Source organism: Rhinoderma darwinii, chromosome 2 (assembly GCF_050947455.1).
Source record: "Rhinoderma darwinii isolate aRhiDar2 chromosome 2, aRhiDar2.hap1, whole genome shotgun sequence".
NCBI lineage: Eukaryota > Metazoa > Chordata > Amphibia > Anura > Rhinodermatidae > Rhinoderma > Rhinoderma darwinii.
The window spans coordinates 246,024,736-246,049,441 of NC_134688.1; the positions used below are offsets into that span (position 1 = coordinate 246,024,736).

A 24,706-nucleotide genomic window follows, 5' to 3' on the forward strand; every position below is an offset into this window, starting at 1 on the left:
TCTGTAAAGCCACGCCCACTGGCCACACCTACCATATAAACCATGCCCTATAAGACACACCCACCAATGAAACCACACCCTAAGTGTCCCTGGAAAAAAAAATTTAAAGTTGGGAACTATGCCCGACCATGGACAGAATTTGATCCACTAGAAGTAAACAATGAATGTTCCTACTGAATAACAAGCAGAGATCTTGAAAACCGTGAGGAATTTATACAGAAGGTATATTGGAAAATTTTATAACTTTTAATTATACAAAAAATTTACATTAATTTGTTGATACCGGACCACCCATTTTAATATGCATTTATGTAATGTAATGCCATGATAGATACTTAAAGAGGCTCTGTCACCAGATTATAAATTCCCTATATTGTACATGATGTGATCGGCGCTGTAATGTAAATTACAGCAGTGTATTTTTATTTAGAAAAATGATCATTTTTGACAGAGTTATGACCTATAGCTTTATGCTAATGACTTTCTTAATGAACAACTGGGCGTGTTTTACTATATGACCAAGTGGGCGTTGTACAGAGGAGTGTATGACGCTGACCAATCAGTGACCAATCAGCGTCATACACTTCTCTCCATTAATTTACACTGCAGATAGCGATATAGCTATATCGCTATGTGCAGCCACACAAACACACTATAACGTTACTGCAGTGTCCTGACAATGAATATACATTACCTCCAGTCAGGACGTGATGTGTATTCAGAATCCTGACACTTCTGTAGTGTCTCTGTGAGACTACAGCACAACACAGTGAGATCTCGCTGTAAATGACAGTTTACAGCGTAATCTCGCAAGACTACGCCTGCTGTGCTGTAAATCACAGAGACACTACAGAAGTGTCAGGATTCTGAATACACATCACGTCCTGGCTGGAGGTAATGTATATTCATTGTCAGGACACTGCAGTAATGTTATAGTGTGTTTATGTGGCTGCACATAGCGATATAGCTATATCGCTATGTGCTGTGTAAATGAATGGGGAGAAGTGTATGATGCTGATTGGTCACTGATTGGTCACCGTCATACACTCCTCTGTACAACGCCCACTTGGTCATATAGTAAAACACGCCCAGTTGTCCATTGAGAAACTCATTAGCATAAAGCTATAGGTCATAACGGAGTCAAAAATGATGGTTTTTCTAAATAAAAAACACTGCCGTAATCTACATTACAGCGCCGATCACATCATGTACAAGATAGGCCACTTATAATGTGGTGACAGAGCCTCTTTAAAGGGAATGTATCGCTAGAAATATATATATTTTTTTTCAGTTAAACAATTAGTATTTAAGTGATTACACATTGTTTTAATTTTTTCACAAGTCAGGAAATATGATAAATTAGATTCTAATTTATAACATTTCCATGTGCTGGGCACTAGAGGGAGAAGTTCCCAAAATTTCAGCATGGTCAGTGTGGTAAAGCAACCTCATTGATTTATGCTGCAAATTTGGAGTGGACACAGTCTCTCTAGTGTCCTCACACAATATTCTGGCTAGTGCCAGGAGAAGGAGGGGTTTGAATCTTCAAACCTCCTACACTGTGTGCCGCCATTTTCTGAGCGACTGCACAATGTAGGAGGATTAGATACAGGGCTCAGCAGACCGTATCACACGAACATAATACACACATCACATACACGAACATAATACACACATCACATACATAAATTACCTGACGCCGCCGCCTCCGCTGGTCTACCCTCCTTGCTCCTTCGCTTCATTGTACATATGACCGGAAGCCGCAGCCGGAAGTCGTCATCTTACTGTCCACATGAAAATGGCGCCAGATTTCGCTCTACGAACGAGCTTCGTTTTGGTCTGTGTGGGAGCGGCGCATGCGCCGTTCCGACACAGACGGCGTACGCTTCTGTGATTAAAGTCACAACACAAATAAATAACATTTTTGTTTATATTTTATTAAAAGCAATATAATAATAAAAAAAAAAATCATGACACCTTCCCTTTAAAAGCGGCTCCAAGTTAGAACTTCAATTTTAATGTGATCCCCCCCCCTAAAATAGTTGAAATGAGAGACTTTAATATTTTCGTCAACCTTACTAAGTGACTACCTTATGGTAACGTACACCCTCCATGTCACGTAATCCATCTTAGGGTATGTTCACACGGCCAAATTTCAGACGTATACGAGGCGTATTATGCCTCGTTTTACGTCTGAAAATACGGCTCCAATACGCCGGCAAACATCTGCCCATTCATTTGAATGGGTTTGCCGACGTACTGTGCAGACGACCTGTTATTTACGCTTCGTCGTTTGACAGCTGTCAAACGACAAATACAGCCTCGTCAAAAGAAGTGCAGGACACTTCTTTCAGACGTTTTTGGAGCTGTTTTCTCATAGACTCCAATGAAAACAGCTCCAAAAACGAGTTGGTAAAAAAATGAGTTGGTAAAAATGCGAGTTGGTAAAAAAACGTCTGAAAAGCAGGGTCTGTTTTCCCTTGAAAACAGCTCTGGATTTTCAGACGTTTTGGTTGACTACGTGTGAACATACCCTAAGGGTATGTTCACACGTAGTCAACCAAAACGTCTGAAAATCCAGAGCTGTTTTCAAGGGAAAACAGACCCTGCTTTTCAGACGTTTTTTACCAACTCGCATTTTTACCAACTCATTTTTTTACCAACTCGTTTTTGGAGCTGTTTTCATTGGAGTCTATGAGAAAACAGCTCCAAAAACGTCTGAAAGAAGTGTCCTGCACTTCTTTTGACGAGGCTGTATTTTTACGAGTCGTCGTTTGACAGCTGTCAAACGACGAAGCGTAAATAACAGGTCGTCTGCACAGTACGTCGGCAAACCCATTCAAATGAATGGGCAGATGTTTGCCGACGTATTGTAGCCATATTTTCAGACGTAAAACGAGGCATAATACGCCTCGTATACGTCTGAAATTTGGCCGTGTGAACATACCCTAACAAGCATCATTAGCTCAGCAGCGCGTCACCAGCCAATCACAGCGCTCCCCAGAGTGGCGGCGTCCTCAGCATGCTTCCATGAACTGCGCTCTCATTGGTACACTCCGCCCGCTTTCTGATTGGAAGTCCGCGTGGAGATGGGCGGAGCTAGACGCTGAATTGTTTGGCAGGGTAAAACCTCCTAGTTTCCGGCATTAGCTGTAGTCTCTCCCGTTACGCGGAGACACAAAGACTTTGTAGAGTGCGTTTCAGAGGGGATGGACGTGGCTCCCCTGTATAAGGATTGATAGGCACGACGGTGCACCGAGTGTTGTCTATCACCACTACATCATATGAGCTGCCCCTGGATATGTCATGGGCCCCTGGGGACACGCAGGATGCTCGCACCCTGGACAGCGATTAACGTTGACTTGCTGTTGAGAGAGGGGCGCCGGTGGGGCGGTTGGTGCACTGGGGCTACTGAATGACAGCCCCGCAGCCCCAACATGGAGGTGGTGGGAGACTTTGAGTACTGCAGGAAGGACCTGATCGGGCATGGAGCCTTCGCCGTGGTGTTTAAAGGGCGGCACAGGAAGGTAAGCGGCCTCCTTCCTAGGGGACTGTCAGATGAGAGCCCAGTGCCATGACTCCCTTTGTGTGTCTGTACATAGAGAATGACCACATCGCAGGTTTCTAGGGCACTGCTGTGGGCACCATGATTCTGGGTGCCAGGACTCATGTACACGTGATCTGCTCCCTGCCTCCTGTCAGTCACAACATAGAGTGACAGCTGTCCGTTCTGCCTGATAATATAGTGCCACTGGATACCATCCTGTTGTGTCACCTGTTTATCCAACTGATGTGTGTGTGTGTGTGTGTGTGTGTGTGTGTGTATATATATATATATATATATATATATATATACATACACAAACTGGAGAAATGTATCATAACTAGTGCAAGGAAAATGTAGAGGAGAGGTCCATAGCAGCCAATCAGATCTCAGCTCTTATTTGCCTGGGGCCATCTGGTAAATAAAAGCAGCGACATTGGTTGCACTAGTTTTGATGACTCTCCCCATAATAATGTATTTTGCACCCACTGACATCTTGTTTATTTCTGGGCCACAACATGATTGCTGCTAATGTAGTTATGGGATGTTGTGTACTTATGAATCATGATGTAACATTAACGTCAATCTCTTGGCAAAACAAAACATCAGTGTTTTGTCTGTGTATCTCCAGCCCTCGGAGCCTGGTGTCTTGTGACGTGTCTTCGGCTAAGTTCACATTTGCGTCGCCTCATCAGTTTTAATATTATCCGTTATTTTTTAACAGATGGTATAAGAATAATAGATGCAAGCTGATTACTATCCGTTTGTATCTGTTGCACATTGACGCCAATCAGAAAAACAACCCATCCGTTAGACATCTGTTATTTTGAACTGAGAAAAAAGTCCTGTACTCTGCTCTTTTATCTCCGTCAGAAAAAACTGATGACTAACCTAAGGGGTGCAATTAAAAATCCCATTGATTTCAATTAGATTCTTTAACGCATCTGTTTTTCTGATCTAAAACCGAATCAGAGAATTTAACTATACAACGCGAGTGTGAACTTAGCCTTACTTCTTCCTGGCTGCTTGAGACTACATGGGGTACTTTCCAATCCTCTGTATAAATAAGTACTCCCCTTTATATTGCAGGTTCCGTTACAGAAAATATATTTTGTAAGTGGTTCATGTCACAACGCTGCATTGTGGGTCTAGTCTCCGAGGATAAAATGAATTTTTGCCTGGAAATTTACTTTAAGGTATACATGTAGTATAGTAGAAGGAGTTACCCTAAAGCAGGTCATAACAAGACGTGGTCACTATAGCGACTAGAAAATTGGCCGCGGTGACTTCACCTTCACTGCCAAATGCATGGAGTTTGATGCTGTCACTGACCGTATTCAGCTCCATTCCTGATGGCAGAAGTTGCTATTGGAAGAGGGGTACGCTGCGGTGACTACGATTAAAGGGGTATTCCTAACTCAGACTATGCCATAAACGTCTAATAGGTGCAAGTCCCAGCTCCATCTCAGGAACTGGGGTCACCACAACCGTCTCATCCAAGCAGAGAATGAATGGAGAGTTGGCCCTAAATTTGCTCTGCTCGTTCCATTCACTTCTATTTATGGAAGCGGGCAAGCAAGTGGGCCCGTCTGTTTTTGTAACTCCTGTAGAAATTAATAAGGAGCACCACTTCTCCAGTCATTCTCCCCCTGGGTGTGGTGGCAGCTTCACTAGGTAGGTCGGCGACCCCCTACCCCTTCTCTACACCTGTGGATATGCCTTTAAACTCTGAGTTGGAACGAAAACCTTTAGGCCGGGTTCACACACAGCGTAAATACTTCAGATTTTCCGCAATCAATTTAATTGCGGAAAATCCGAAGCGTATCGCATTAGCAGCAAAGTGGATGAGATATGAGCAAATCTCAGCCACATGCTGTGTAAAAATCCGGCCAAAAAAAGTTCAGAAATTGACCTGTGGTGTGTTTTTTGTTTTTTTTTTAATCCGCAGCATGTCAATTTATGCTGTGGAATCACTGGTTTTCTGTTGCAGGTTTTCCCCATTGAATTCAATGAGGAGATAAAACCGGCAACAAATAGCAGATGTCGCTATTTTTGGGGCGGATAACCTGCAATTCCGCCGCAAAAACCACAACTCAGAAAAACAAAGTCTATACTTATCCAGATCTCTCTGCCCTTGCATCTAGCCCGACCTCCAGGGATGACGTTTCATCCCATGTGACTGCTGCAGCCAATCACAGGGTGCACCGGTCACGGGGGATGAAACGTCATCCCCAGAGGCCGGGCTGCAGGACGTCAGAAGGACATGTCGCCATGGCTAGAGGTAAGTATAGAGTTGTTTGTTTTTCTGTTCTTCTTTTTTTTTTCTTTTTTTTTTTCGTGCCATTCTGGCCAAAAAACTGCATCACAATTTGGCTCGGTTTTTTGGCTGGAATTCCCTGTGAGCTCCAGGGTGGATACGCTGTGTACCTTTTATGTAGTGTAACTGCACAGCGTGAACATGCCCATAAAGTGAGCTGTATTTGGACCATCCTTGGTGGCAAATCCTCAAGTGATACGTAAGGCCAGGTTTGCAAATACCAGTCCACTCCTCAACTGGGTTGTGTGGACCCTGCCCTACAGCTGTCTCTTATACCTTGCTTAGGCCCTGTTCATGGTTTGTGTTTATGCCTCGCGTGTGCATAGGGAAAATTCTCAATGTACGCGCTAAACATGTCCTTAGGGCTCCATTGTCAGACGGAGGCCAAAAGCGTGTTCTTTGTGCCTTGTTCTGCCTGGCATAGGTACAGTGTACTCCTAATAGATAGGTATGGAATAGTGTAGTAGACTTCGCTATTCCATCCTGCGCAGTACAGTGAGAAAAGTATACTTTAAACATACAAGTTGTTTTTTTTAACATGGTAGCCTATTGGTGACGGATGTCTCTGTATGGCATTCGTTAAACGGGTACCCAATGGGCTTTTCAATAGTTTTTAATGGCGTATCTGTTAAACGGATGCCATTATAGCCTACGTGTATTGGATGAGTTAAATAGATGTGTAATGAAAAGGGTCATGAGAGTTCATGGAGTATCCATTGAACAGACACCATAATAATCAATGGTTGACGGATGCCAAGTTAGGCATCGGCCATCTCCTACGTTTAACGTGCACGTCAGCTGTTCCATGAGTATATCTGTCCAATGTAGGCCAAAATACGTGATGTGAATATCGCCTGCGAGCCTAAGGTTTTATGAAAGTATGGGTACAAAATATATTTCCAAATATATCCACAGGATAGGTGATAGATATCTAATCGGTGGGGGTCCGACTGCTGGGACCCCCACCAATCTGAAGAATGGGCTTACCTGGCTGTCCTTGTGCCCCCCATATGAATAGAGTGGTACTGCGCATGCTAGGTCACCGCTCCATTCACTTTTTTTTTTGGGGGGGGGGGGCTGCCGGAGATAAAGATCTATTTACTAAAACACGTGTCAAGAGTCATGATCGATCCTGTTTAAATGTTCTTGAATTGCAATGTCAGAAAGCCCATGGAGAATAGTAGTGCTGTTTCTGAAAAAGAAAAAGGGATCCATATTTTTCAAACCTCATACTACCCATTTAAAAACTGCTTCCATGAATAATCCCTTCGGTTCCATTTAAAACGGCAATCATGTTCCTTGGATACAGTTCTCTATGCCCTGGTGTTAATCAATAAAGTCAATGTATAAAAAAAACAAAAAAAAAAACAATCAAACTGCTGAATAGACTCTTAAATAACAAGACAGGAGAGGACAGCGTGGTGACTGATATCCACTGGTAATTCTGGAAAATGCTCTAATGTTCACACGGAGTATTTTGGGGGAGGAATATCTGCCTCAAAGCTCCAAACGGAATTTTGAGGCAGATATTCCTCCCCCAAAATACTCCGTGTGAATAGCAATTATCGCGCCGTTTTTCGCCCGCGGCCATTGAGCGCCGCGGGCATAAAACACGCTTTCTCCTGCCTCCCATTGAAGTCAATGGGAGGTCGGACGCGGAAGCACCCGAAGATAGGGCATGTCGCTTCTTTTTCCCGCGAGGCAGTTTTACTGCTCGCGGGAAAAAGACGCCGACGCCTCCCATTGAAATCAATGGGAGGCGTTCTCGGGCCGTTTCTGCCGAGTTTTGCGACGCGGTTTCCGCGTCAAAAAACTCGGCAAAAGACCCCGTGTGAACATTAGGCTATGTTCACACAGAGTTTTTTGCAGGAGGAAAATCTGCATCAAAATTAAGTTTGGAATTTTGAGGCAGATTTTGCTCTGCCTGCATACAGATTTTCGCAGCGTTTTTCGCCCGTGGCCATTGAGCGCCGCGGACAAAAAACGCCACGAAATACGCTTTCTCTGCCTCCCATTGATGTCAATGGGAGGTCAGAGGCGTAAACGCCCAAAGATAGGGCAGGTCCCTTTTTCACACGAGCTGGTTTTTCCGCTCGTGGGAAAAAAAACGCCTCCGCCTCCCATTGAAATCAATGGGAGGCATTTTCGGCCGTTTTTTTCCGCATCAAACTCGTCAAAAATCTCTGTGTGAACTCCCCCCTAACCATAGAAACAGTAAATGTAATTGTCATGTAGCTATATTTACAGGAGACAAACAATTAAGAACTGCCACCTAGATATTTTATGACTTTTGTCCACTTATTAAATTCTGCTGAAAACCACTGATGTGCATTTCCATATGAGCAAACAGATCTACTCCATCACTAGTGCCTGACGCCTGAAGCTTATATTTTCCATTGCTTGTATGGACTTTGTTATTAAAAATGGTGGGAGGTCACAGCTAGTCAACCTTCTGTGTGTCTTTCTGCCCCCCCCCTTACCGTGGAGTATATAAAGTATATACTGCCCCCCTCCTCCCTTACGGCTCCTCTCCAGGAGGAAGTAAATGGTGTTGAGTGACGTCACCAGCTGTGCAGGCCTGCTACATTCTGTTACACTGTGCTGGCGTTTAATTTCAGATGGTAAATATGGTTAGTCTAAAGGCCTTTTACAGGAGCCAATTATCGGGTAAAAGATCGTTCATAGAACGATTGTTGTTGATAATTGCTTTGCGTAAACAGGGCAGCGATCAACAGATCTAGCTGTCTCGTTGATTGGCACTCGTTGCATTGGCCAAATTTGTCCGGTGTAAGAGGACCTTTAAGTGTAAGGATACGTTCACATGGCAAACCAAAAATGGCTGTAAAATACGGAGCTGTTTTCAAGGGAAAACTGCCTCTGATCTTCAGCCGTTTTTTATGCATCAAACGTTTTTTGATGTGTGTTTTATGGCCATCTTTGGAGCTGTTTTTCTATTGAGTCAATGAAAAACTGCTCTAAAAATGGCTCAAGAAGTGACCTGCACTTCTTTACGGGGCGTTTTTTTCTGCACCGTTTTTAGAAACTGCTTCCCTCCTTATTGACACTGCGGAGAAGCGGTAGTCTAAAGTGTCAGGGACATCAGTTGCCTTGACTACCACTGGGAATGCAGTAATGACTAAATGACACTAGCGCAATCCTATTGATCAAAGGATATCCGGGCGGAATATAACTATAATCAGCCTTGACATAATATGCAGACTTTAGGCATAGGCAAGGACTTGACTTGGGGGTATAATGTCTGATCGTACATGGGCCTTGAAATGGCACTGGTGCACGCTGGGTGGTACAGTTGCCTCAGCAACCATACAACGCTTGAGGAGTCAACGCACAAGACTCCTCGGTTGTCGTATGGTTGCCTTGACGACTGTATCACCCAGCGTGCGCTAATGTCTCTCCACGCCCGATATAAGATTGGGCAGGAGAGCGGAGATAACACTAAGAGCTGTATTTTCTATCCTTATCTTATCTGCCTATTCCTTGCCGTTAGAGAAAAGTATTCAGATGTTCTATGTGGAGGAAATAGGGCCTGTAAATACACCAGTATAAATGCGCCCTGAGGCTTTGCTAATGACATGTTTGGCATAGTACGACATAAAATATATAGTCGATAAATTACTGTTGGCTAAACATTCACATTGAGGATTGTGGGTGTAATTATTTGTAAAGGTAATATTATGCCGGTGGGTCCAGAGCAGAGCCACGTGCCAATGTCCCAGGTGTCCTGCTGCTGCGATCACATTTCCGTTCGCTGTGATGGATGTGTTTGCTTGATCCGTCACAAGCTTACTTATGATATGACTTGATTGACGGCGCTGCAGCTTAGGGATTTGCGCGGTAGAGCTGATACAGCCAGTCTGACTGCTGATGTGGCAGCAACATATACCTTGGCAGGTCACATTATCTCCATCCAAATTTTATGTTTGGTAGCAACACTTGGGCAGATTAACGTAATAATTTTGGTGCAATCTTGGCAGATGGCGGCACATTTTTAGCCATGCCCCTTTCTGTTTAGCTGCATTTCCATTCCTATAAACTTTGGAAAACGGTCTAGTGAGGTGCAAACATCTGTTCAATTTAGACAAATTATTAATTTGTGGCAAAAAGATTTGTGCTAAAAAAAACTGGTGCAACAAAAATGGTTTAAATATCTCCAACGTTGGTCTTGAATTTTGGGTGAGTACCCTCACCCAAAGCGGAAGATGCCTAAGAGTATGTGCACACACAAAATCAAAAACGTCTGAAAATACGGAGCTGTTTTCAAGGGAAAACCGCTCCTGATTTTCAGCCGTTTTTTAAGCTAACTCTCGTTTTTGGAGCTGTTTTTCTATAGTCAATGAAAAACGGCTCAAGAAGTGACATGCACTTCTTTTACGCGACTGTTTTGTTTTTTTACGCGGCCGTTTTTTAAAACGGCCGCGTTAAAAAACGCCCTGTCGGAACAGAACGCCGTTTTTCCTATTGAAATCAATGGGCAGATGTTTGGAGGCGTTCTGCTTCCGATTTTTCTGGTGTTTTTCGGCTGAAAAACGGCCGAAAATAAGCCGTGTGAACATACCCTCATGCTACAATGTCACCCACATTCAGTTTCCTATGGATATAATATATGTCAAATGTCTTTGGTCGGAATACCCCTTTAAAGAACCTGCTTAATTTTGTGCAATGTTATCATCACTTTATCACGTGGACAATGTCTTTTTAAATGTGGTTTTGTTAATATCTGTTTTTAAATACGTGCCGATGGCTGGGCACAGCTATCTTCAAGGGATTTGGCAAATGTCTCGGTGGTTGCTGCCAAGATTTCAGAGCAAGACAACATGAAATTTAATTATGACTTTTTTGTTTTTTTGCTTCTGTGGAGAAGTTTTTGTCTTAATCCTTTTTTGACTTTTTTCTTTTTTTTCATTTTTCTTTAGAAAACAGACTGGGAGGTGGCTATTAAAAGCATCAATAAAAAGAACTTATCAAAGTCGCAGATCCTACTTGGCAAAGAAATAAAAATTTTGAAGGTAACGTTTATTACTCAGTTCAGTGGAAATAAATGCTCTGGTTACATATTAAAGAACCATGAAAGCTGTACCGTCACACTCAATATTTCAATACTTTAATGACCTGGCCTGATATTCTAGTTGTATGTGTCTTCTGCGGGTGTTCTCTATTTCTCTCGTTCTTTAGTCTCCCTTCACTCTTGAGCCGTTTGCATTTTTCATCCTTCTGTCAATTTGTTTTTTCCCCGTTACAGTTCGAATTGTTAGCCCTTATTCACACGACAGGGTTTCCCGGCCGGGTGACGGCCGTTCATAAATCGGCCGTCACCCGGCTGCATTAGGAACAATAGACCCCTAATGGGGCTATTCACGCGACCGATTTTTTTGACGGCCCGGGAAACCTGACTGTCAAAAAATGGGACATGCCCTATTTTCGGCCATTTGCCCGGCTCCCATAGAAGTCTATGGGGCCGGGTAATACACGGCCATCACCGGAATGTGTCCCGAGTGATGGCCATGTATTCAGTCGCTCGCGCTCTCTCTCCTCCTCACAGTGCAGAGTGCATGTGAGGAGGAGGAGGAGGAGTGTCTTTTTTTTTGCTCCATGTAGGAGTCGGAATCCCCAATCCCCGGCTGGGGATTGAGGATTCCGCTACAGGAGAAGTGAGTGACTACACTGTCCATATATGGACACAGCGAAGTCACTCACTTCTGCAGAGGAATCACTGACCCTGTGGCCGGGGATTCCGCTACAGAAGAAGTGAGTGACCAAACTGTACATATATGGACACAGTGACGTCACTAACTTCTGAAGCGGAATTCCCGACCTGTGGCAGGGAATTCCTCTCCAAGAGAAGTCAGTGACTACACTGTCCATATATGGACATTGAAGTCAGTGACTTCTCCTGGAAGGGGGGGGGGATGGGTGCAACCTACAGGGGGCTGGGTGGCATCACCTACAGGGGGCTGGGTGGCATTATCTACAAAGGGCTGTGTGTGGCAACAAATTTAAATGAAATTCATGCGATTTTTAAAACGGACAGGGAAAAAAACGGATGCAAAACGGGTCAAAATCGGCCTTTAAAAACGGCAACACGGCCCGGAACGGAATCGGAACGGATGCAAACCGGCCGGGAAAAACGGCCCAAAACGGCCGATTTTATCGGCCGACACTCGGACCCTGTCGTGTGAATGAGGCGTTAGGCCTTGTTCACACAGTTCAGATTTTTCATGCTTTTTAAGCGGAAGCCAGAATTGGATCCAGGAGAGGACACACATTAAGGCCTTCCTTTTATATATTTCTTCTGTTCAGGGTTCCGTTTTTGGGTTTGGCTTAAAAAAAAATAGATATAAAATCTGCACTGTGTGAACAAGGCCAAAGTTATGGTCGGTGAGGTTAAATTGGTCATTGATCTGTAATGCTGACGATGTACTGCAGATGTCAATATCTGTGGGCAGTAAGACACCTGCGTGCCTTGGTCCCTGCTATGCATCACAAGCAAGATTTCATTGATGAGGTACATGCTCGGTGAATACTCCCTCAGGCCCCATGCAAACGACCGTGCCCGCAATCACGGCCCGCGATTGCGGGCACGGCCGGCCGCTGACTGACAGACGCATTTTCGGGCCGTGCTCCCATACAAAGTATGGCAGCACGGCCCGCAAAATGCGAAAGAACGCATATGTTCCATAATTCCCGGAACATTTCCACGGCACTGACACCCTTCCGTAGTGCTAGGTGTCAGTGTTCAATTAAGTGAATGGCTCTGCTTTTGCGGACCGCAGCTGCGGTCCGCAAAAACGGAGGTTATTTGCTGTCGTGTGCATGGGGCCTAAGGTCCCAAGCACACTACCAGTATTTTTCATCAGTAATTACTGACAGTAATTACGGACCCATTAATTTCTATTGGCCACAGACACCTTTCAGTATTTTTACTGATGGGTGTCCGTGCTGAAAAAATTCTGGAACCTGTCCTATTCTTGTCAGTGAGGCTTCATGCACACGACCGTATTTTTCATCAGTAATTACGGACCCATTAATTTCTATTGGCCACAGACACCTTTCAGTATTTTTACTGATGGGTGTCCGTGCTGAAAAAAATCATAGAACCTGTCCTATTCTTGTCAGTAATTGCGGCAAGGACTCTCCCATAGAAGTCTATGGGAGCTTTCGTAAATACGGACGGCTACTGATGTGCATCCATATACCGTCCGTATTTACTGAAGCATTGCTAGGCAACATGTTGACATCATTTGCAACCTCCCCCTTTTTGTAAGGATCTGTATATACGGATGGAGTACGAAACGTATTTACGGACACCCTTCTGTATATACGGATGAAATACTGATGCGTATTTACGATCAGTATTTCTGGATAGATGAAAATACGGACCAAAATTACGGGCCCATTCATTTCTATGGCCGACGTGTCTACGGGAAGGTGTCCGTGCCGTAGAAACCTTGCGAAAAAAATGGGACATGTTCTTTTTTTCATTTTACGGACTGTTCTCCCTTTACTTTATAATGGGAGCACGGCTCGTAAAAATGGCCGGCTGCCCGCAGCCATCCGTGCCCGTAATTTCCGGGCATAGTCGTGTGCATGAAGCCTCAGACAAGAATAGGACAGGTTCTATAATTTTTTTCAGCACAGACACCCATCAGTAAAAATACTGAAAGGTGTCCGTGGACAATAGAAATTAATGGGTCTGTAATTACTGTTAGTAATTACTGATGAAAAATACGGTCCTGTGTGTGGAGCCAAAGGAGTAAAGTGAAAGATTGGATTCCAAGCAATGAAATTCTCTAACATGTAGGAAACTGTCTGTGAGTGATGAGAAGGCCCAAATGTTATCTCCACCTGGAAACGCCATGCAGTCTGTTTTGAATCTATTATTTAGCGCTTGTCCACACAAAACGGACACGTTCTTTTCCATAGACTGTATTGAGAGCAAGTGTCTCAGACAAGTTACTGTACATCTACTTCACCACTAATAAACATGACATTACGTGCATACAACTCTATGGCTCATGGTGTCCATTACTATTATCATACGGAAGTCATTTTATTATTGTACGAGCTCCTTGTGCAAGTTTTCTACTCTGTGCAACCAAAATGCAATGATAAACATCTGGGTGCTTAAAATGCAAATGAATGCCACAAAGAGGATTATTGTGTCTTTGATAAAGCAGATGCCACGCAATGCCGTGAAGGTAATCCCTTTAATAATTGGTTAACCCTGCAAACTGACACAGAATTTTGTAATATGTCTCTTGACATTAACATATGTTTTAGCGTCCCCACGGGTGCAGTTCTCTTTACTGGGCTGTTGACATTATTTGTGGCCTGGAAATATGAAAATCCATTTTCATGTACGTGTCACCGTGCGCTATGGCTTATTTTACTATCATTCAGACATATTCTTGGGATGGGTAAGAAATAGAGAGTTGATAAATGAAGGCTACCCAATGCACATGAAAAAATGATAGGAAAGAAGCAGTCTGACACTATGCTTAATACGATCCCTTTATAATTTAACAATTTAATGTTAAGCAATAACCGACTCATATGACCAAACTTCTCCCCCCTGCTCTTGCCTGATTACAAGGTGACTTCAGAGGGAAACTGGTTCACACTACCTGACTATTCTGCTGCTAGAAGGCAAAATAACCAAAAATCGGTACAATGTAAAAAAAAAAAAATAATTCACAGAAAGGACCACCAACTTACCTGGTGCTGTATTTCATGGGTAGCCTCTCTGTTTCGGGCCACCGCTGTGTCACATGATCTTCACTCTGACTCTCTTAAGGGTATGTTCACATGCTGAGTCAAAAACGGCTCAAATTACAGAGCTGTTTTCAGTGGTTTTTGAAGATGAAAACTTTTTTTTTTTTTAGCCGTTTTTGGAGCTGTTTTTCTATTGACTCAAAGAAAAACATCTCCAAAAAACGGCTCAAGAAGTGACATGCTACTTCTTTTTACAGGGCGTTTTGTTACACGCCGTTTTTTAAAACGGCGGTGTAAAAAAAACGCCCCGTCTGAGCGAAATTCTATTTTTCCCCATTGAATTCAATGGACAGATGTTTGTGGGCGTTCAGCTACCGGTTTACGCCTGAATACACAGCGTGTGAACGTACCCTCAATCCTACATCGTCTGCTGTAGAAACTGGAGGTCAGTATCTTAATGCAAGTTATAGGACTGACATCGAGGCTCTCATAGACTTGCATTGAGACTGTCTTCCGGTCCCTACAGCAGATGCTGTGTGATTCAGAGAGACATGGTGGAGATCATGTGAGCCAGCGGCGGCCCATGAAATACAGCACCAGGTAAGATGACACACATTACACTACATGTCGTCACATATTAAAACGGGGGGGGGGGGGGGGGGGGTTTAAAATATCTAAAGGACACTAAATCTTCTGCAAATAAACGATTGGGCGAAGAGTCATAGACCCCAACAGGGAACCTAACATACTAACTGAATTCACCCTACCTTATCCCTTTGCTAATATTGCCTAAAGCGGAATAGCCGACCCGATAAGGGCGATCTCAGTCTGGAACCTACACTGATCGTCCTGAGCCTCTCCCTATCAATGGGGAAATATATCTATGTTGTGGCGCAGCGGTAATAAAATTAACGGGAGACCGTTAGTATAGTATATAAATACTCTAAGCTAAGAAATATGCTAAATGCATAAATTAATGTCGGAATTAATCAATAGTAAATCAGCCATGTGAATTCATAAATTACGCGTCTGAGTTGATAAATCGGTAACCTGTGCGATACAAAATGTCAAAATAGACGGACACTTAATTAATAGGTACTTGGCTACAGGTTAATAGCGTCCCACAGAGCCATATTTAGGGGTCCCAGGAAAAGCGCGTTTCTGCCATAAATCGCCAACCACCAATTCTCTGCAGGATGACTGTGGAAATACTTAAAGAGGCTGTCACCAGATTCTCAAACCCCTATCTCCTATTGCATGTGATCGGCGCTGCAATGTAGATAACAGTAACGTTTTTTGTTTTTTTAGAAAAACGTTCATTTTTGGCCAAGTTATGAGCTATTTTATATTTATGCAAATGAGCTTTGAAATGGACAACTGGGCGTGTTTTTTTTCGTATGTCCAACTGGGCGTGTATTGTGTTTTTAACTGGGCGTATTTACTTGTTTTACTAACTGGGCGTTGTGAATAGAAGTATATGATGCTGACGAATCAGTGACCAATCAGCATCATGCACTCCTCTCCATTCATTTACACAGCAGCATCACGTTCTTATTAGAACGATGTGTAGCCACATACACAAGTGTCCTGATAATGAATACACATGACCTCCAGCCTGGACGTCGTGTACTCAGAATCCTGACACTTCTGAATCTTTTCTGTGAGATTCCATCAAGGGAAACGAAATCTCGTTTACCTCGTAATCTCGCGAGATTAGGTGTGGCTTGCTGGAATCTCACAGAAAAGATTCAGACGTGTCAGGATTCTGAGTACACATGACGTCCAGGCTGGAGGTCATGTGTATTCATTATCAGGACACTTGTGTATGTGGCTGCACATCGTTCTAGTAAGAACACTGTGCTGCTGTGTAAATGAATGGAGAGGAGTGCATGATGCTGATTGGTCACTGATTCGTCAGCATCATACACTTCTATTCACAACGCCCAGTAAGTAAAACAAGTAAACACGCCCAGTTAAAAACACAATACACGCCCAGTTGGACATACGGAAAAAACCACGCCCAGTTGTCCATTTCAAAGCTCATTTGCATATATATAAAATAGCTCATAACTTGGCCAAAAATTAACGTTTTAAAAAAACAAACAAAAAACACGTTACTGTTATCTACATTGCAGCGCCGATCACATGCAATAGGAGACCGTGACCCCAACACCTTAGAGAATCTATGGGGTATTGTCAAGAGGAAGATGAGACACCAGACCCAACAAATAAATAAAATTAACTTTTTGATATTCTAATTCATTGAGAAGGACTATATATATAATGCCTAGTCCTTAATGAATATCATCAAAAAGTTAATTTTGTTTCAGGAATTCAATTCAAAAAGTGAAACTCATATATTATATAGATTCATTACATTTCTTTTAAAGAGGCTCTGTCACCACATTATAAGTGGCCTATCTTGTACATGATGTGATCGGCGCTGTAATGTAGATTACAGCAGTGTTTTTTATTTAGAAAAACTATCATTTTTGACGGAGTTATGACCTATATTAGCTTTATGCTAATGTATTTCTCAATGGACAACTGGGCGTGTTTTACTTTTTGGCCAAGTGGGCGTTGTACAGGGGAGTGTATGACGCTGACCAATCAGTGACCAATCAGCGTCATACACTTCTCTCCATTCATTTATACAGCACATAGCGATATAGCTATATCGCTATGTGCAGCCACATAAACATACTATAACATTACTGCAGTGTCCTGACAATGAATATACAGTGAAGGAAATAAGTATTTGATCCCTTGCTGATTTTGTACGGTTGGTAGGGGATCAAATACCTATTTCTCTGTGCACAATGCAAATAAATATATATAATTTTGAGTATGTGATTTTTTTTATTTTATTTTTTTTTTATTTTTTTTTAAAATATATATATATATATCTATCTCACTGGTAAAATTAACCTAGCCTAAAAATTCTAGACTGTTCATGTCTTTGACAGTGGGCAAACTTACAAAATCAGCAAGGGATCAAATACTTATTTCCTTCACTGTACATTACCTCCAGCCAGGACATGATGTGTATTCAGAATCCTGACACTTCTGTAGCGTCTGTGTGAGAGCACAGCTGTAAATGACAGCTTACAGTGTAATCTCGCGAGACTACACCTGCTATGCTGTAAATATCACAGAGAGGCTACAGAAGTGTTAGAATTCTGCATACACATCACGTCCTGGCTGGAGGTAATGTATATTCATTGTCAGGACACTGCAGTAACGTTATAGTGTGTTTATGTGGCTGCACATAGCGATATAGCTATATCGCTATCTGCAGTGTAAATGAATGGAGAGAAGTTTATGATACTGTTTGGTCCGCATCATACACTTCTTTCCACAACGCCCAGTTGTCCATTAAGAAAGTCATTAGCATAAAGCTAATATGGGTCATAACTCCGTCAAAAATGATCGTCTTTCTAAATAAAAAACACTGCTGTTATCTACATTATAGCTCCGATCATATTATGTACAAGATAGGGCACTTATAATGTGGAGACAGAGCCTCTTTAATGTTGATGATTTTGGGTTTCCTTTAACTCCTTAATGACCAGCCTATTTTAGACCTTAATGCCCAAGCTATATTTTACGTTTTTCCATCGTCGCATTCCAAGAGCTATAACTTTTTTATTTTTGCGTCTACATAGCTGTATAAGGTCTTGTTTTTTGCGGGACAAGTTGTATTTTTTTAATAGCACCATTTTGAGGTACATATTATTTATTGATTAACTTTTATTAACTTTTTTGGGGTGGGGGGGTAGAAAAATATCTGAAATTTCGCCACTTTTTTGTGTGCTAAATCTACGCCGTTTACCTTGTGGTATAAATAACACAATACGTTTATTCAGCAGGTTGTTACGATTGCAACGATACCAAATTTGTATCGTTTTTGTAGGTTTTACTACTTTTACACAGTAAAAACGCTTTTTTTTCAAAATTATTTGTTTTTGTGTCTCCATATTTGAAGAGCCGTAACGGTTTTATTTTTTCGCCGATACAGTTGTATGGGGGCTTTTTTTTTTGCGGGAAGACTTGTAGTTTTTATTGGTACCATTTTGGAGTAGATGTGACCCTCCCTCCCTCTCTCCAAAACCACTCAGATGCTGTGCACGCTATTGAGCACCGCATCTGAGGGGTTAAACGGGTGAAATCGATACTAATATCGATCTCACCCAGCAGAGGCTATGTCTGGCAGCTGAGAGCAGGGAGATTTGACAGCTCCCTGCTCTGTTTACTTATTCCGATACCGCAACGTAAAAAGTCTATGGCATCGGAATAAGTCCCGTTAGTGACCGACGTAAAAAGACTATGGGCCGGTCACTAACGGGTTAACTGTTAGCCAAAATGTAGTGTCTCAGAAAATTAGAATATTATATAAGCCCAACTTCAAATATGATTTTAATACGGAAATGTTGGCCTACTGAAAAGTATGTCCAGTATATGCACTCAATACTTGGTCGGTGCTCCTTTTGCATGAATTACTGCATCAATGCGGCGTGGCATGGAGGCGATCAGTCTGTGGCACTGCTGAGGTGTTATGGAAGCCCAGGTTGCGTTGATAGCGGCCTTCAGCTTGTCTGCATTGTTGGGTCTGGTGTCTCTCTTCTTCCTCTTGACAATACCTATAGATTCTCTATGGGGTTTAGGTCAGGCGAGTTTTCTGGCCAATCAAGCACAATGATACTGTGGTTATTACACCAGGTATTGGTACTTTTGGCAGTGTGGGCAGGTGCCACGTCCTGCTGGAAAGTGAAATTAGCATCTCCATAAAGCTTGTCAGCAGAGGGAAGCATGAAGTGCTGTAAAATGTCCTGCTAGACGGCTGCGATGACTCTGGACTTGATATAACACAGTGGACCAACACCAGCAGATGACATGGCCCCCAAACCATCACTGACTGTGGAAACTTCACACTGGACCGCAAGCAACTTGGATTGATGCCTCTCCACTCTTCCTCCAGACTCTGGGACCGAGATTTACAAATGAAATGCAAAATTTACTTTCATCTGAAAACAGGACTTTGGACCGCTGAGCGACAACGTGAGAGTCATTCTTCACGTATTCCAAAACACAATATAGTATCTCTTCCCCTCTCTGTGGCAACAACTCATAATGAATTTTCAGAACTCTATAGCGTCTACGCCTCTGGAATATCAGGAATTCTGGCATACGGACGGCTGGTTGTTTAGTGAATGGTACAGTGGGTCATGGGCTAGGATAAAATCACGATGCCTCTCAAACCATAACACAGAGAGAAAATGGAAGTGACACATCGTACATGTCAAAGGGTTCTCAAGTCGTAATAGAAGTAGATTACATTAGTGAAAGTGTTGGCACTTTTAACACCTTGAGCTTTCGTTTCCTTTGACTCGTACATATCTGAAGCCTTCTGTAATTCCCATTGATTTAAACATTAAATAAAAGTTCTACCTGGGCATGCTCCGTCTTTGCTTTCAGTCATTCAGAGCAATAGAAATACATTGGTGGGTCATGGGTGGTAAAGAGCTAATGGGGTCCGAGAATTTACCGGACCCTAATGTCCAAAGCTATCTAGCTATGTCTATGGCTAGCTTTTACACCCAGTGTCTTTGGTCACCGCTGGAAATGTTGCTGATTCGCTATTTATGGCTCCTTATGATGCGCATGGGATATGCTACAAATAAAATGTTTGTACATGCTGACCCGCTATATACCCACAGCAGACCACAAGTGAGTGAAGCTGATTTAATGGCTTCTCATGTATTACGGAAATTGTCAGCATCTTCTGACATTCCGGTTACCATAGAGATCAATAATATATAATTTAACAGCTGTTCAAGCTGCCGTGTATATCGCAAGTGTCTGTATCTATCCAAAGTACATTTTTTATTTATTCTCGGGGGAAGGGGTGTGAATGAGAAAAAATGCTGCTTGGCTTTTGGAGACCAAGGTATTTATTAAGATAATAAATTAGTTACTCCTCTGAAAATGCTCATTGTCCCTAAATTATTTCACAGATCGTAGTCCCACCGTGTCGATCTATCAAACTGTTGTCTTACGTTTATTTTGGTTCATGTGTATAATGGGATTTCCTAGCCGATGCCCTAAATTAGCAACTGTATCCCCCACTTTATTGCCCCATTACCCATCTTTACCCATTGTTTTTTAGATTAAAGCTGGCTATACTCCCGTGTTTTTAGATGGTGAATGAGTTGTCTTAAATAGTCTATCTGAAAAGGTTGTGTTGAACGACCACACCATATGTCACTTCATGCCCAACTTTTCCATAGATCTCTGCCTTCTGTCAGGGTCTTGCCAGCAGTTGGTCTGAACTGGTCTTTACTGCTGTCTGCAATAATCACTGTATAGACCGCTTAAACAAAAAGCAGAACAAGGGTAAATAAATGGGTAAGAGTCCACATGTCTAGCTTACCCATATGGTAAATGTAGCCCTAAGATTTGATCAGATGTGTATGAGAATGTGCTGGCATCTCTTATGAAATATTACCTTTCTCAATAAAATAATAAACTTCTCCCTTCTCGTTAGAATCGGTACTGAGATTCTTCCGAGAAGTATCTGATATTTTGTATAAATTTGGTGTTTGGTTTTTTCTTCTCCACAATACCCCCCCCCCCCCATAGGGCATTTGGTCAGAGATAGTAAAGTTAGGACAACCCCTTTAAATCTCATTGCTGTTGCTCCTAGCCCCTTTCTCCCATATCACACACCCAGCACCCGAGGCAGACCCCCCACAAGCTATACCCCTGTTCACTCTATTATACCCTGCCACCAGAATCTCCATTCAAAGTCCCTGTTGGCAGTTATATCTCACTTGACAACAGGAATGGTGCAGTATGCAATGTATGTGAACAAAGCCGGACATGTGGTAACTTGGGTAAAGTCTGGACAGGCCGTTGCCTATTTATTTAGTGAATAAGGATTTGAATTTGCGCTTCTTTTTCAATTGCTGTAGCCCCAAAAATATGAATAAAATGGTTTTCTATAGTCACATCTATGTTCTCTCCTAACTTTTTTTTTTTTTCGTTCCCCCTCTCTAGGAGTTGCAGCATGAAAACATTGTGGCTCTTTATGATGTTCAGGTAAGCTCTATGTTTGAATTGATACTAATGTTTGCAATGGAAGGTCAAGCGATACATTAAAGCAAATCTTCATGCTTCCCTCTGAGATATGTCTGTTGCAATAATTGTCAGTTCTCCATGCACTTTCTGATCAGCTTTTGATTTATGGTTTTCAGAATAAGAAGAGTTGCAATATAAAGCACGAGGGAGTTTAGAGCAGTAGCCTGAACCAATGATGAGACAGGATGTACTACCTCAGACTCCCTGTAGGGCACTGTAGCTAAGCTGAGCTGCAGTCACCGATTACTGCACTGCTGCAAATTTGAATAATGTGGCGCTAATAAGCAGCCAACCACATAAGGATCCAGTAAGGCCTAGTGCATACTGCAGTTCCAAGCAAAGTATGGTTCCTCTGTACTAACTTGTTTGGGGTCTCCCATGAGGCTCAATATTCTCCCCTTGTATGAGTACTTCTGTAATACAGCATGTGTCGTATTCCTGAGAGGGAAGAAACAAACAAATTTAAGTAAGAGGCATACAAAGATATAGTATTGAACCATAGCAGGATGTGGGCACTGTATTCGGGATTGTTTTCTCTGAGATGAAACCGTGGGTCTTCAGTCTTGAATAAAAGTTCATTCACTGCGGTTTTGCCGTGCGGCTGAAAACACGTGCGTTTTTGCAGTTAGCATTGAAACCGGAGTAGAAACGCATGCGGTTTTACAGTGCAGTTTTTCCCCCGTGTGGCAAGTACTCCCCATATGAATACACCCTAACTGTTGTAACTGCTAATCAACATTAGCGACGTAATAAAAGTGAAATTGCTTTAGGGAGTAAAAAATCTGTGTCTCTTTTTACTATTCAATAGTCTACCTGTTTTAAAGGGAACCGGTTAGTTTTCAAGACTTCTGTCAGTGCTATATACAGTGTGGGGAGCGCATTGTAACCATACCTTGTCGATTCCTCATATTGCATGACCAAGAAATGTCAGTTTTGATGTCCCCTGCGCCGCAGTCGTAAGTGACACTGAGGCGGCCTCTACGTGTTCGGTGCTCCTGGCTCGCTGCACTGATCGCTGCCAGCCCCTCCTGATGGCTCCAACATCCAATCAGGAGACCGCTAGAGCCGTCACTCTGAGCAGGGAATGGTACTTCGGGAAGCGGGGACGTCAAAACTGATACTTTTCGGTCATACAACTTGCCAGACCAACAACGGTTACGCTACACTCCCCTCACTATATATAGCGTTGTCAGCGGTTTTGAGGACTCCAAATTACTGGCAGATACTAGCAATACTTAACAGACAATACTAGCATTATTTTCAGTGAAGGAGTCTTGTTTCTTCAGTAATTGTTCTGTAACATTCCCTCGAGCCCTCTGCAGATGCATCACTGTACTTGGTGATCTGTTTTCAGGAAAAGAGAATGTCGGAATCAGACAATAGAAGGCCATTAGTTGCATTAGCTGTCATGTTGTGTGAGCTGTATATATAAATCTTCTAAGTTACGTAACTTTGGGCTGAGCATATATAATCCCTGATAATCGCCAAGCACCGAATCCGACCTGGATAGAACAGAAAATGACTAAATTCATGCAGTGATAGGAGTAGGAAAAACGAATGTCCCTATTGTAAAAAGAAGACTTATTGCCCCTCATGTGACTATATGCATAGGAGAAGCCTATGGCAGGGTTTACATGACACAAAGCTGCACAGCTCCATTTATTAAGGCTGGCTTCTCACGTAGCTTTAACACTAGGGAAATTTCGAGTAGTGGATGAGATTTGAACAAATCTCATGCACATGCCGCAGAAAAAAATCTGCAGTGAAAACGTTCATAAATTGACCTGCGGTGCGTGTTTTTAAATCCGCAGCATGTCTATTTATGCTGTGGACTCGTTGCTGTTTTGTTGCGGGGTTTCCCCTGTTGAATTCAACGGGGAGGTAGAACCTGCAATAAATAGCATATGTTTCGTGGCAGAAACTTAGCGATTCACTGCAAAAATAGCAAGTCTGAAAAAAATCATCAAAAAAAACAACCCTCAAAAACATATTTTTTTTTGTAATTTAAAAAAAAGAAAAAAATTTCAATCAAAATTAATAACCCCACCCTGGGCGTAGTCACTTCGAGGTGTTCCTCTGTTTTGCGTGCAGCCCGGCCTCCTGGGATGACGTTTCATAATAAATAGATTATTTTGAAAAAAAATTAAATGCTGCACTACAACTTGGTGCAGTTTTTAGCGGAATTTCCGGCGGGTTCTTTTACGCAGCGTATCCAACCTGTGGGAACCCAGCCTAAGGGTCTGTTCACACGGAGTTGTTTTTTGTTTGTTTTTGTAAACTGAAACCACTTCGGAAACTGTGTGCCAAAAAGCAGCTGAAATCATCCCCCATTGATTTCAAAGTGTAGCAGAGGTGTTTCCCCCCCCCCCCCCTGGCATTTCCTTTCTTGCTGCGGTTTCCTCTTGTGGCCTCCCATTAAAATCGATGGGAGGCAAAAAAAAACTGCGGCGCTTGTTTCTGTGCGTTTTTTGCTCGCGGTCTTTGCATTAGCTTCAATGGACGCGGGCACAAGACGCCGCAGAAAAGCCCCAAAAATCTGTTCACAGGGTGTCTTGCTGCTTGGACCCCACGGATCATCTGTTATCTGTGGGGGAACCTTGCAGTGTGTGCAATTGCCCTGCAACACCTGCTTAGAGGAAATTGAGGCCTCCCACGCACCAGCGTGTTTGGTCCGTGATATACGTTCGTACGTCGGCGGCTTTTCCAGCTCCCTGCAGTGTGTTCAGTCTGGGAAATGCGGCCGATGTACGGACCGTATATCACGGACCAAACACGCTCGTGTGTGTGGCTCCTAAGTATTCCACAGTTCTAATTAAAATCGATTGGGTGTTCTTGTAATGCACAGATGTGCCAGGTCCTCTAGCTAATAGTGGGGTTCCCCTGTCAGGACCCTTATCTATCAACTCAGAATTCCCTAATCTTGTTTTTTTAACATGCTTTTTTTTTTAAAGCAAACAACTATTTCAAGTAAAGGGGGT

The 24,706-nt window shown here is 42.8% G+C and overlaps 1 protein-coding gene across 2 annotated transcripts in view; it reads left to right on the plus strand.

Annotated features, from left to right (window-relative positions):
* Positions 1–3,108: 3,108 nt before the first annotated feature.
* Positions 3,109–24,706, plus strand: part of ULK2 (unc-51 like autophagy activating kinase 2) — a 90,594-nt gene continuing 68,996 nt past the window's right edge. For both annotated transcript variants that reach the window (XM_075853006.1, XM_075853007.1), the window contains exons 1-3: positions 3,109–3,527; positions 10,796–10,888; positions 21,648–21,689. In XM_075853006.1, the coding sequence (XP_075709121.1) occupies positions 3,438–3,527; positions 10,796–10,888; positions 21,648–21,689 (225 nt within the window). In that variant the 5' untranslated portion in view covers positions 3,109–3,437. The remainder of the gene's footprint in view (positions 3,528–10,795; positions 10,889–21,647; positions 21,690–24,706) is intronic.